We start from the raw sequence: 13,492 nt of genomic DNA, 5'->3' as shown, positions 1-13,492 counted from the left end.
GGGGGGGGGGGATGCGGAATCCACAAGGGCTGGAGGCTGGGGGCCAGGAACAGCCAAAGACAGAGGTTAGAGAGCCAGCCTTACCCCCTCCACCCCTCCCCTCCCTGCTGCCGCTGCAGGTGGTTTAGGGTGCCTCCCAGATCTGGAAGAGCTCCAGGACCGGAGGCTGGCTTCCCTGTTTACAGTCAACTCGGTGAGGAGAGGAGGGGAGTGGCGAGGGGCGGGGTGGCCACAGGGGCAGTCCGATCAGCTTTCTCCAGCTCCAGCCAGACCTGAAACGTTGTGCTCGCCACAGCAGGCTCAGGTCCTCTGCTCCCAGCCTGGTGCTTCGCCATGGCCACAAGGGTAGACAGTAGGCCCGGGGGGCTCCCTGGCAGTGGCTGTGACCTGGGCACAGCCCGAGAACACATGCAAGCGGTCACTCGAAACTACATCACCCATCCCCGCGTCAGTGAGTACAACCCCCGCAGTGGGTGAGGGTGGGGGGTGGCTGATGGGTGCCTCTGCTTCTTAGCCCAGGGAAAGAGGAGGATCTGAGATGAGGAAGATCTAGGGGGCTCTCAGTCCAGCAGAGTGACACGATGGACCGCCCGGACAAGGGGCCACCTCTGCAGATGGAGGGATGGGGTCCCCAGCCCAGGCTACCCCAGAGGAGAAGGCAGGGGAGTTCCTTGCAGGGACCTCTCGGTCATCACCCTTACCCTGCACTGAGACCCCAAGTCCAGAGAGAGCTTCCCACTGCCCCAAGAGTGCGTGTTTGTGGTACGTACTCTGTGTGGATCGGTGTGTGTTGGGGGTGTGTGTGCGTGTGCACCAGAACACTCAGCACTAGGAAATGTATGATCAGGTGTTCTCAGGGAATGTGTGTGGCAAGGTGGACTACGTGTGCGTTCTCAGGATGGGGACGTACATGCCACTGCATGCCATGTCAGTGGGTACATGTCTGCATGCCTGTTGAGGAAGGTGTCTATGTCTGGAACCCAGGGGAAGGCGTGTGCCTGGATCCGTGCTCCCACCTTCACTTGGGTGAGGATAGGTGTAAATATGTGTGTGACAGCTTGCGTGTGTGTATATCAGAATGAGGACATGTGTGACAGTATATGTGTACGCTTGCACACTCACGGTGAGTGTGTGGGTCCGTGCGCGAGCTGCGTGCTCATGGGGAGAATGTGGGTGTGTGGTCAGTGATGTCCTATGTCTGTGCACGCACAGCTGGGGGAGGGTGAGTGCCTGGCACGGGGAGCGGAGTAGACCCTTGCAGGATTCTGAGGGGGCCATCCCGAGGGGTGTCCAGATGTCTGGGGCACAGAAACCAGTAAGGCTCTGAGGACCGAAGGGAGTACCCCCTCCGTCTCTCCTTGCCAAGGTCATTCTCCAATTCTCGAATTCTCAGGCCGTCCAGCTCACTGGAGTAAACTGGCCTGGCTGGCACCAGCCACGCAGCGCCAGAGGCCCGGTACGGGAGGGTGTGTGGGGAGAGAAGCTGGCCCCGCACAGCCACCCTGCCCTCCGCCCTCCGTCTGTAGTTACCCGGGAGCGTGGGGGGAGGAGCCACCTGACCAGGCAGCCGGGAGAGCTGGGTCTGCATTCAATGGAGCTGGCAACGACCCAGAACAGGCCAAGTGCAAAGTAGGCAGACCCGGCCTGCGGAGCAACAGAGCAGGAGGCGTGGAGGCACCTCCAGAGGCCTGAGGCGGGCACTGAGGGGTGGAGCACATTCCGGCCGAGGAGAAACTGAATGGGACCGGATTTATCTAGGAGGCTCTGCAGGCCCTGCCGCGTGGAGCCTGGGGGAAGCACTGCGGTCCAGATCCGCCCCTGGGGCAGAGCAGGGGTCATAAAGGGACAGAAATACCCCATGACTAGCTCCCCACTTGGGTCCAGAGCCCAAGCCTGGTGGAGATCTGAGCCCACCCCTGCAGGCTCCTCTCCCATCCTCCCCTCCCCAGCATGCCCTCCCAGGGACCCTGCCAGGTGCCACCTCACCCCAGGGCCCCCTCCAGCCGGTTGCCTCCAGCCAGCGCCTTATTTGCAGTCAACTAAGTCCTGGTACAGGGAAACACCGAGAAGATGTGACCCAGGCTGGAACCCAGGGGTGCCGGCACCTCTGTGTCTGCTTGTGTGTCCCTTGATGGGGCCCCCACCCAGGTGAATGTGTCACACCCAACAGCTGACCCGGAGACAAGGTTCTGAAGAAGGGGAGCCCATCCACCCCCGACTCTTCTCCCCACCTGCATTAAAGATGTTCCTGCAGTGACAGAGGCTACCGCCTTTGCTGCCTACCGGTGTCCTCATAGGGTACCCTCATAGGGTACACCCAAGGGCCAGACCCAGCCCCACCGACAGCCTCCCCCACCCAGGAGCAGACCGGATCCTTGAGTGTGCTTCTGCACCCACAGCTTTCTCCAGTTCCCACCCCTTCCTCCTCTGGGGCCTGAGGGGTGAGGATGGGGGGTGGGGGCAGGGGTGGGTTGTGCAAAACTAGAGCTGTGCCCTCAGATCGCTAGAGGCAGGACTCCTTTGTCTCTTTCTGCCCATCTCCCCCAGCTTGGCCTCCGCCCTAAGGACTCTCTGGATTTCTGGGGAGGAGAAATTTGTGTAGAGATAGAAGGAGCCTAGGAGGAGAGTTGGGGGACCAGAGGGACAGGGATGGGGCAACTGGCTCCCAGCCGCAGGGCTTCCTCGGCCATGGGTGGGGTGAGTCCAACAGAGGGCTTTCTAGACCAACAGGCCTGAGGCCTCAAGGGTGATTTCACTGCAGTGGCTGAAGAAATGAGCCAGAAAGGAGGGGCAGGGTAGACTAGGATGGGGAGTGAATCCCAGCAATGTCCGCCCTGGTTAAGAAGGGACCCGTTTGCCTCCCTCAGAGCTAGAGCTCTTCCCCAAGGGGAGGAGGTGGCATGGAGCTCGATCTGTTGTGTGGGGCAGAAGATGCTAGTCAGGGGCAGGGGGGATGGGGTAGGGAGAAGGGGGGCAGGGTACAGCTGGAGCAAAGGTTGGACTGACAGGCTGTCAGCCCGGCTGGACGGGTAGAGCCAGGTCAGATAACCCAGAGGCTGGAGTGCCAAACTCCAGCTTTGCCGCCTGCCTCAGTTTCCTCAACCGAAAGGCCAGGGAGGTCACACTGAGAGCGTTCCACCCGGCAGGTCTTGGGCTGATTCTAAGAAGCCTGGGCTTCCAGCCCTTGCCCTCCCTCCCCTAATCCCTCCGGAGGGGATCAGGGAGGAGGTGCGGGACCCGCTGCCCCGGGCTTGCCCCGGCCCCGGCCTCACGCCTGGGCGCCGGGCTCAGCCCTCTCCCAGGACGCTGCAGGTGTGGCTGCGCAGGCCCTAATTAGTGGGCTGCGCGGAGCCCCGCTGAGCCTTTGACCAGGAAGGCGGCGGGGAGATGGGGGCCGGGAGGGGCTCCGTGCTTGCGGCCTGAAGTGCAACCGGAGTGTCAGCTAGGACAATGGGGAAGGGGAGGGCGCGGAGCGGAGGGAGGGAGTGTCTGCAAAGTCTCCGAAGGCCTATTGAGGGAGTGCCTCTCAGAGGTCTTCTGGGCCAGCCCCCTGCCTCCAGCACCCCCCCTTTCACCTCACCCTGTTGAAGGGGATGTCCCAAGGCTGGGGGAGCGCCACAAGATGCTGACTGATTTATGGTGTGCCCCAGGAGAAACCAGCCAACTTCCGGGCCTCAGCTGGCCACTGCAGGCAATGGACACAGTCAGTTGGGGGTGGTACACACAAAAAGCCCGGCTTCCTGGCAAGGACACCTTTGTTGCCCAGCCACCATCTTGGCTGTGTCTGAACTAGACAGCCTCTAAGAAAAGACAGGCTCTAGTCTGACCGGGGAGACACAGAGCTCTGGTCTGAGGGAGGAGACATAATCCATCTCATCAGGGACCACAGGCTGGAGAAGAGGACGCCCTCTAGGGTGCCCGCCTGAGGGCTGTGGGACTTGGGGGTGCAGAACTGGGGGGCTGCAGAACTCTGTCAAGGGCAGGGCGTTGAAGGATAGGAGAAGCCGGCTGCTGAACAGACGCAGGCAGATGGGTTATCTGCGGTGAAGGGCCCAGACTACGGAGCGATGGACGCCATCAGCAAGCATTTAGGACGCTGAGAGAGCGAGCCAGGCCTGCGTCTCTGGAAACCCAGAAAGCTGGCTTATGGCTGAGGCTGGTCGGTTGAGCTGGGGGCTTACAGACGGCACGCTGGGCACCCAGCCCAAGGGCCCTGCGAGCAGCACTCCTCCTGGCCTCTGGGCTGCTCCCCCCAGCTCGGGTGCCCTCCCCGAAGTAGCTGTGGGGATTTCCAGGTAACAAGTTTCCTGGAAAGAAGCTGTGAAATGGGGGGAGCCTGCTGTGAAGGAAGGGAGGAAGGTGAAAGACTTGACTCTGCGGCAGAATGGGAAAGAGTTCCCTGGGGCTTTGTGGACCTTGGGCCCCTCCCCCACCCCAGCCCAGCCCACCCACTCTGCACGTTGCTTCGGCCATCTCCGCCCTTTTGGCCGGTCTGGTATTTTCTCTATAGGGCCAGTAAGAGGCCAGCTCTTTCCAGGGCTTTTTAAAATGAGGCTCTGGTCCACTGTGCCTGGTCCCTTGGGGTGGCCTAGAGAGAAGCCAGACTGGAGAATGCAGGGAGCGGGTGGAAGGTGAGCAAAGGAAGTCAGCAATGGAGCCGTGGTTGCCAGAAGTTGGGCAACAGCTGTGCAAGGACTGGGGCTGAGGGAGTGGTTTTTAAGATGGGAGATACCACGGGCGCCTGGGTGGCTCAGTTGGTTAAAAGGGGCTGCTTTCAGCTGCAGCCATGATCCCAGAGTCCTGGGATTGAGACCTGAGTTGGGCTCCCTGCTTAGCAGGGGAGTCTGCTTCTCCCTCTCCCTCTGCCCCTTCCCCTGCTCAGGTGCTCTCTCTTGCTCACTCACTCTCTCAAATAAATCAAATCTTAAAAACAAAAAAACAAAAAAAAAAACAAACCAAAGATGGGAGATACCAGAGCTTGCTTGATGGGAGGGCCAACAGAGGGGGAGGCACTGGCCCTTTGCCCTAGAGATCAGTCATCCCAGGAGCCTGGGCCCTGGGGCCAAGAATGTTTGGCCTAAGAGGGAATGTTGGATACCACCTCCTCTCCTCCAGAGGAAGCTGAAGGAGTTCCCCTGCTCCAGGTCCAAGCCCAAAAAGAACGGGTCTTCTTGTGCCTTCTTGTTCTTGAGTTTTCCTAGCAGTCCATAAGCTCAGAAGAGCCTTGCAAACATCCCCACAAGGATTGCCTTGCCCAGTCAGTCTTCCTAGCCCAAGTCCCAGTGAAAGGAACATAGATCAGACAGGGGATTTGACCACTGAGCTCCAGACTGGGCAAGACGTGAGCTGGGGGCATTTAGTTTCTCTAGGTGTGGGGTGACTTGGCACCAGGCTTGCACAGAAGCATGAGGGCAAGTGGTTGGGAGCCAGTGTGGTCTCATGGGAAGCACAGGGTGGGATTCCGGCCGCAGCTCTGTCACAAGCATGCTGGTTGACTCTGGGGAGTAGGTTTTTCATCCCCATTCTCCTCCCCTTTTGAAAAGAGGATTGGACCACTCTCCCTCGGATGTTCTTCCAACCTGCGAGTGATCCAGTGAACTTACAGACACTCTGACCATCCTGCCTTGTCAGGGTCCCTCATCTCAGCTATCCCACTGGTGCTTCACAGGGACCCCAGGGAAGAGCTGTACATCCCAGGGTCATGGGTGAGGGAGAGTCTGAGAGAGAGCCTCTAGCAGAACCAAGATAGGCTTCCTGTCTGCCAGTCCATGGCTTTCCTATTGGTGTCCCCAGCACTGGAGTTAGAGGCTCCCTGTAAGCTGAGCTCACTTCCCCATTTGTGGGTCTCTCCAGCCAGTAGGACTGGGACATCCTTTTCTTCCTCCTTCCTTGTCATTCTTTCCCCTCCCCCACAGGCACCCAGGGAGTCCAGGTTGTCCAGGACCCTCCCTGGCAAGGCCTCATGACAAGGCAGGGCCCCTGGCTGGTTTTTCTCATGGGTGCCTGCACCACCCCCGACCCCGCACACATGCGCACAGGTGCACAGACACACAGGTTCACAGGCGCACAGACAGTGCTGTCAGTGCCGAGTGATCCTGGAGGGCCACAGAGGGCAGTTCTCTAGTCATCTCTAGCTGGGGGCCAGAAGTTTTTGGAAAATGTTGTGGGTCAGAGAGGAGGGAGTGGGCAAGATGGGGGCTGAGGCCAGAGGGGAAGCAGCCTCAAGATAAAGATTTCTTCAGGCTGAGGGGGAGGAGAGGACTCTGAGGGGCCTCTGCCCTTGCCCTGGCCCTCCCCTAGCCTCCTGCAGGTGTCCAAGCCAGCGGGGGGCCCTGCGGGCAGGGGCATGACCCTTACAGCAATGGTGGCTGGCCCTGTCACAGCTAATGACCCTGACAGCCCAGACTGGGAAGGGGGTGGGGGTGGTGCGTACAGGGAGGGAAGGCAGAGGATGCCTCTGTGTGTGTGTGTGTGTGTGTGTGTGTGTGTGTGTGTGTCTGGGTGTGAGACCCTCACCTACCTCCACCCCTCCCCCAGCCTACAGGACTGTGTGCAGTGTCAATGGGCCCCTGGTGGTGCTGGACCAGGTCAAGGTAAGACTTCCACTTCTTCCCAGGCACCAAGGCCAAATCCCAGGGCTCCCCAGCCCCTGTGCAGGATTTCTTCTAAACTGCCCTGCCCCTAGCTGTCTCCCATGGGCACACCTGTCCCTTCTAATTCCCTGTCACCCATCCCCACGATCTTCCTCTCCCACTGTCTCCCCAGCCACCCTTGGTTTCTCTTCCTGCATTTTCAATGCCCACGCCCTCACTCCTGCTCTGGGCCTTCAGGGATCCACACCTACCACCAAGGACCTGGGGGATCTAGGCTGTTGTGCCTCTTTGTCAGTGGGATGGTTGTACTGAACTTGCTCACAAGGCTGGACTCTTCCATCTGCTGCTGCTTTTCAAAGGAAGAGAGGGCAGAAGAGCAGTGCCAGCTACCTCTTCTCCAGAGCTCAAGGTTTTCAGAGGCTTTTGGAATGTCTCAGCCTGGGAACCAGCAGCGTGGGTGGGAAGTAAAGTGGGCCCCCCAGAAAGAAATGGGATGTGGGCTCTTTTGTGTCCCTTGAGGAACCACAGGACCATGGCAGAGACTGACAGCATTTTGAGTCTGGGGCTGGGAATTCTTAAGGCATAAAGGGTCCTGCAAAGGTATGAGATCACTCTCTGTCTCCCCTCCCACCAAACAGTTCCACCCTCAGGCTCCCACCCCATACCCCCCATCCCAGACCGGAAAGCTAGTGCCACCCTGGAATCATCCTTTCCTGGACCGTCAGTGCCAATGATATGTGAGCAGTCTCCCACCCTGCCGCTCCCTGATTATGGCCATGGCTCTGGGCCCCCCCCACTTGGGGCCCTGCTGTCCTCCATGCTGCCCCCTTACAACCAGAACCCCTGCAGTTCCCTGCTTCAAACTCACCTCGTATTCCCAGCACCTTCACCTTACAGGCCCTACATTCTGTAACAGTTCTTGCACACCTTCCTGCTCTCATGCTGCACCCCCCCCCCACGTGGAAATGCACCGTGCCTTTGCGTGGAACTGCCATTTCATGTCTTTAGGGCTTTGCTCATATTTTCCCTCTGCCTCTCCGACTGCCTTTCCCCCATACCTTCTTCTGACTCACCCCCAGGGCTAGCTGAGAGGTCACTTCTAGAAGTTTTGCCCAGGCCCCTGGGCAATGAGCCTGTCCCTCTTAGACTCCTTCTTCTGTACTGTCCCATCGGCAGCTCCATCCAGCCATTTGACCACCAGCTGGCCACATGTCCCCTCACTGCCCCCACAATGTCCCTCCAATTGCACATTATTCCTGAGCCCCCCGAGCCCCACACTGTACTTTTACTGAACAGCCAGTCCATTGTGGGGGCTCAGTTTGTTCAAAGGAAGGGTGAGTACATGAATGAGAGGCATGAATGACTAAGGGTTAGAATGACTGAATCCGACCCTCTCATTCCTGGCAACAAGATTCCAAGTTCATACAGACCTTCCCGTTTGACCTACTAGCCTTGGGGAGGCCCTGGGAGGGAGTGTGACAGAGTGCATATGCGTGTGTGCATGGGGGGTCACGCAGTCTGACTCAGACTCTCCAGCCCACCCTTCCTCCTAGCTACCCATCGGTTCTAGTTCGACAACATCAGTACTATCTGAGAACTTACTAGAAATACAGATTCTGGGGCTCCTATCCCAGACCAACAGAATCAGAAATTCTGGGGTGGGGGGATGTTCGGTGGGGTGGGGGATGCAAAAGTCAGTCTCTAAAAGCCCTTCAGGGTGATATGATGTTCCCTGAAGTTGCAGAAGCATCTGTTAGGCTTGCAAACTCTAGTTTCATCATCTAGTAAACGAGAAGAGAGTTGTCGTGAGGCTCAAATCAGGTAAATGTATTTTCCTTACTCCTCGAGAACAGCTAGCCCTAGCTCTGCTCCGAATGCAGAAGTGCTAATAGGCCTGATGAAACAGTTGGTACCATCCGCTGCCCCCTCCCCCCACCGTGTGGCATGGAGAGTCAGAACCTTCGAAAACATCCCCTCTCCCGACTGTTCAGTGGGACTAGACTAGGAAACGAGGCGGATCTCTGTGATGATTAGATGCATCTGTAACTCTCTTAGAACAGAGTAAGTGGGTGATGGAGACACGCAGAGAACCCTGGACTTGCATAGGGAAGAAAAAGAAGCAGTATGTATAGTCCCATAAGTTCAGGAGATGGAGAAGACAGCTTTCTGTACCCCTCTCCGGGTCCCACACCCTCTTCCCTCTTTCTGAGCTGCTTGGTCAAAATGCCACAATCCCTCCTCTACAGCGCCACCTTCTGCCCAAATCCAGCCACACCCGCAATTATGCTTCCTGCTTCCATCCTCAAATGGAAAATTGCTTGGAGGAAGAATTTTGTGTAGATTGGAAGTTCTCAGCCCAGGGAGTAAGGGCCTCGAAATTGTATGCAAACCTTTGAAGCTGTGTATCCATGTGCCTGAGCATTTTTCTAGAGGTAGTTTTCACAGTTTCATCTGATTTTTGGAGGTCTGAGTGTAGACTGTAAAATGCTAAAGGCTAAACGCCTGAGTGTAGAGACCCCTAGATTGTTGAACATCCACACTCCCAGCCCTAATCTCACAGTCACACACAGGTTGTGCAAGCATTAAAGATGAGTCGGGTTAGTGGACATCGCCTGGGATATATTAGATTTGACTAGAGCAGTGGTTTTTAAACTTGAGCATGCATGAGAAGCCCCTGGAAGGATTCTTTGGGTCCCAGCCCAACGTTCTGATTCAGTAGTCTGAGGTTGAGGCCCAAGAATCAGCATTTCTGACAAGTTCCCGGGTGCTGCTGCTGGGCTGGGGACCACACTTGAAGATTCACTGCTCTAGACGATCTCTTCCAAATGCTGTATTTTGATGCAGACCAGTCCTAATTGAGACGTGAAGAAAGCGCTTGCCTTATCCACCAGACTTGGTTCCGAATATGTGTGGCTACTTCCAAGCTTTTAAAGGAAAAAGCTTTCAGAAGTATGTGTATCAGCTCTGAAGACAATTTCCAGAGAGGGCTTCCCAAACTGCCCTGGGCATTGTCAGAGGAAAGGACTGGAGGCCAGGGCTTGCTGGGGCAAGTCCTGCCAGGCTTGCTGAGAACTTCCCAGTGGGCCAGGTGTGCGGGTGCGGGCAGCAGCTTCTCTCTGCCCGACCCCTGGCTGGCTGAGAACTCAGCAGAATGCCCAGCTGAGGACACGGGTTGCATTGAACCATCCCCCGCCCCCCGCAGTCCTCCTAGGGACCCAGAGTGGGAGTTGACTCAGGCTCTGAAATGGGGCTCCTTTGAGTGTAAGCTCATTGTCGCACCCTGGAACCCTCCCCCCCGCACTCCCGGTCTAACTGGCTGTGACCACCCCTGCCCGCCACAAATAACCCACGCAGACACACACAGTAGAGTGTGGTATTCTCTGCCTAGAGGATTCCAGATCACACCCTCCATGACGGGGTGTGATGGTTCTGACCCTTCTTCCCAGCGTCTGACTGTCATCTCTCTGTTGTGTACAGTTCGTTTCCTTTGATGCCATGGATTTCATCTCTCAGGGACACACGGCGCCACCTCCTCTCTGTTCCCCTTTCCTCTGCCCTCTCTCACCCACATAAACCCACAGGAAAGAGGATGACTTTTTATAAGCGGGCTGCCTGGTTTTTATGGGGCACATGGCCTCCTTCCCTTTGGGCCCACCCTGCCCGCGCTCTGTCCGGCAGTTTTCCTCCGGAGGTTAACAGCCCACCAGGCACGGAGACCGGCGGCTGCCTCCGGTAGGGAGGCCCACCGAGCGGCAGCGGAAAGCGAGAACTTGAGGTTACGTCGTTCCCGGGCCTCCCAACCCTTGCTCTTGGGCACCCTCTAGTGGTTGACAAGCCGAAGACCTCAGCGCCTTCCTCCAGGCGAGCCCCGCTCTCCTAGCAACCCCGCTCCGAGGGGTGGTGTGGGGGAGAACGAAGGCGTCACAGGACGAGGAGGGGCGCGAGCCGGAGCTTCCTCCAGTGACCGTCAGGGCTGCAAACGCTCCGGTCTCAAGTTCCACCCTCACACCCCGTTGGGAAATGAAACCATCCTCACACACCCCCCCCCAGACCCATAAGGTCACAGTGTTAGGTAGAGCGGTGGGTTTACTCTAGTAAGGATGGTGATAGCCAGTCGCACTGTACTTGAACATCCCGGATGACATTTTAATTACTCAAACACAAAAATTAAAAAACATGCTCCTTATACCCAGTGAAACAGAAAAGACACAGAAAGTGAACTGTCCCTAACTCTTTATTCCCAGCGTCTTGAGATCACCGGTGTAAAGACCGTGTTGTAAAGAGGCGGACGCGCATGTTGGAGGTTTACGCTGGTGTCAGTAGCGCTCTTCTCCATCGCAGCGCCGTAGCCGGACGATCTGTGCTTTATTCAGTGGTTTCATTATCGGCAGGCGTTCCGTGTGTTTCCGGGCTCTGCTATGACCGATGGTTCGGCAAAATATATCCCGTTTCATGCTTGCGCCTTTATTGCTAGCAGGTAGATTCCCCGAAATGAAATTGCTGCTTCAAAGTGTATATTGATTTTAAAATAGATTTTAAATAGATACTATGATGTCAGCCATGTGTTAGAGGAGCCACTTGCCCGCATCCTTGCCAGCCCTGTGCTCTCGGAATTTTGCCTATCTAGCAGATGAAAATAATGCTATCCTGTTTTCGAATTTACATTTGAGTATCTTTTTGTCTGTTTGGATTTCACTCTCTCCCCTGTGAAATCTTCTACCCACTGAAGTGTACATTTTGAGTTCTGGGAGCACTTTGTTTATTGCTCACGTTTTTTAAATTAAGATTTTATTTATTTGAGAGAAAGAGAGAGAGAGCCTGAGCAGGGGAGAGGGAGAAGCAGGCTCCCCGCTGAGCAGAGAGCCTGAGAGGGCTCGATCTCGGGACTCCGGGACCATGACCTGAGCCAAAGGCAGATGGATGCTTAACTGCTTAACCGACAGCCCCCCAGGCGCCCCTACAATCAAATATTTCTATGTTTGCATTTATGGTTTCTGGATTTCTTACCTTACTTAAAGACATCTCTCTTACGCAGCTTTTCTAGAAAAGGAAAGAAGAAAGGCTCTTTCAGTATTTTGTTCGTCTTAGCTTTACATGTAAAGGTTTTATTTGCCTGAACGTATGTGTGTTTATGGTGTTGGTATCTTCTGAGTAGATGCCCAGTTATGTTAGCACCATTTGTTCAATAAGTTGTTTTTCCCTGTGAAGTAATGTGCCACGTTTGTTCTAGAACAGTCTCCTAAAATCTGGGATCTGTTTCTAGACTCCAATCTGCCCCAAGCATCCATTTGTCTGCCCCACACCAACACTTACATTCGACTTCAGTACCTTCAGAGCACGTTCTCATGTCTGCTAAAGGCAAGTCCTCCACTCGGATCTTCTCCATAAGTACGTTTGGATATTGTCAGACACTTAAATGAATTTTAAAATGATTTTACTAAGTTCCAAAAGAAACAGTCCATTGGGAATGCATTTAATTTATATGCTTTTGAAAAGGATTGATGTTTTTGTGACAGGGAGTCATTCTGTCTTGGAAAACAGTATTATTCTCCATTTGTTCAGGGCTTGTTCTGTGTCCTTCAATAAGACTTTATTATTCTCTTTTTCCTCTCTTGTCAAGTTTATTTCCAGATATTGTATGGGTTTGGGCCCTATTGCGGATGGAACATTTTTCTCCATTTCCTTGTCCGTTTAGGGCTGGAGTAGAAAAACAGATTCTTTTTTTTTAACTGAAGTATATTGACACACAATGGTACAAGAAATTGATTTTTATGTATTTATCTTGTATACAGCTGCCAGCCTCTCATTAATTCTGGGGGTTTTGTTTTTGTTTTGTTTTTTGACTAAAGACTCTTGGATTTTTCTAGATGTACGATGTCATCTGCACATGAAGGGAATTCTGTCTCTTTTTCCATCGGCACACTTTAATTTTACTTGTGATTTTGAAACAATTTCAAATTTATGAAAAGTCACACAAATAAAAATAGTACCAGGAACATCCATATACCCAGTTGTTAACATTTTACCCCATTTGTTCTATCTTTTGCTCTGCGTGTGTATGTGTGTGTGTATATGTGTGTGTGTGTGTGTGTGTGTGCGCGCACATAACTTTTTCCTAGATTTTTAAGGGTAAGTTAAAATGCCAGTGTTTATTTCTAAAGAATAAGGATATTCTCTTACATAACAACGGTAGTTTCTGCCTTCTGAAATTTACACGGATACATTTATCTGATCGACCACCTACATTCCAGTTTACGAGCTGCCCTAATAACATCTTTCATAGCATTTTCTCCCCTCCAGCAGAGGCTTTAGCCTGGGGTCAGGTTCTGCCTTTACTGGGCACGTCTCTGTAGCCTTCTGTACTCTAGAACATTTCCACAGCCTTTCTCTGACATTTCTGAGGAATACGGTCTCCTCTCACTAACTTTTTTTTTTTAATAAAGCATTCTCCACTTACGTTTATTAGTATACTTTTTAGTTTCTCTTTTTGGGGTCTTACTGTATAAACTGTAATTTCCAAAACAATATTAAGTAACAGTGGGAATACGGGCATCTCTGTGTGTTACTGATTTTGTTAGAAATAAAAGTGGATTTAGCATTTCACCATTGAGAAGCCTGTGAACGTTGGTTTGGTAAATAGTCTAGTGTTCAAGGCTTGCCTGCCCTTCCCGTCTTAGATAGGAGTATATTAGAAACACTGCCGGATTTTATCAAAAGCCTTTTGGGTTTCTATTTACACAATCCTGTAGGATTTCTCTTTTAATTGGTGTTTACAAAACTCCCTATTATTACTAATTATATTGTCGAATGTTGACGAATTCCCAGAGGTTGATTTATCTAGGCTTGCATTCTTTTGATGAACCCTGTTTGGTCATACATGTTTATTTAAGACACTGTTT

General features: G+C 53.9%; 1 protein-coding gene and 1 long non-coding RNA gene across 3 annotated transcripts in view; one reads left to right on the top strand and one right to left on the bottom strand.

Annotated features, from left to right (window-relative positions):
- Nucleotides 1–255: 255 nt before the first annotated feature.
- ATP6V1B1 (ATPase H+ transporting V1 subunit B1) overlaps nucleotides 256–13,492 on the top strand; it is a 21,847-nt gene continuing 8,610 nt past the window's right edge. The window contains exons 1-2 of the mRNA XM_040623331.1: nucleotides 256–451; nucleotides 6,538–6,593. Of these exons, the coding sequence (XP_040479265.1) occupies nucleotides 334–451; nucleotides 6,538–6,593 (174 nt within the window). The 5' untranslated portion in view covers nucleotides 256–333. The remainder of the gene's footprint in view (nucleotides 452–6,537; nucleotides 6,594–13,492) is intronic.
- LOC103671375 lies at nucleotides 10,810–12,521 on the bottom strand. Of its 2 annotated transcripts, none has more exons than XR_570870.1 (2): nucleotides 11,601–12,521; nucleotides 10,810–11,096 (listed from the first exon to the last, which is right to left on the bottom strand). It is a non-coding gene; the product is annotated as an uncharacterized LOC103671375 (long non-coding RNA). The 2 variants fall into 2 exon arrangements; XR_570871.1 differs by having other exon boundaries at nucleotides 10,810–11,093.

This window comes from Ursus maritimus, unplaced genomic scaffold (assembly GCF_017311325.1).
Source record: "Ursus maritimus isolate PB19 unplaced genomic scaffold, ASM1731132v1 scaffold_6, whole genome shotgun sequence".
Taxonomy (NCBI): Eukaryota; Metazoa; Chordata; class Mammalia; order Carnivora; family Ursidae; genus Ursus; species Ursus maritimus.
The sequence above is the reverse complement of the archived record's forward strand: the minus strand, read 5'-3'. Positions and strand labels throughout refer to the sequence as shown.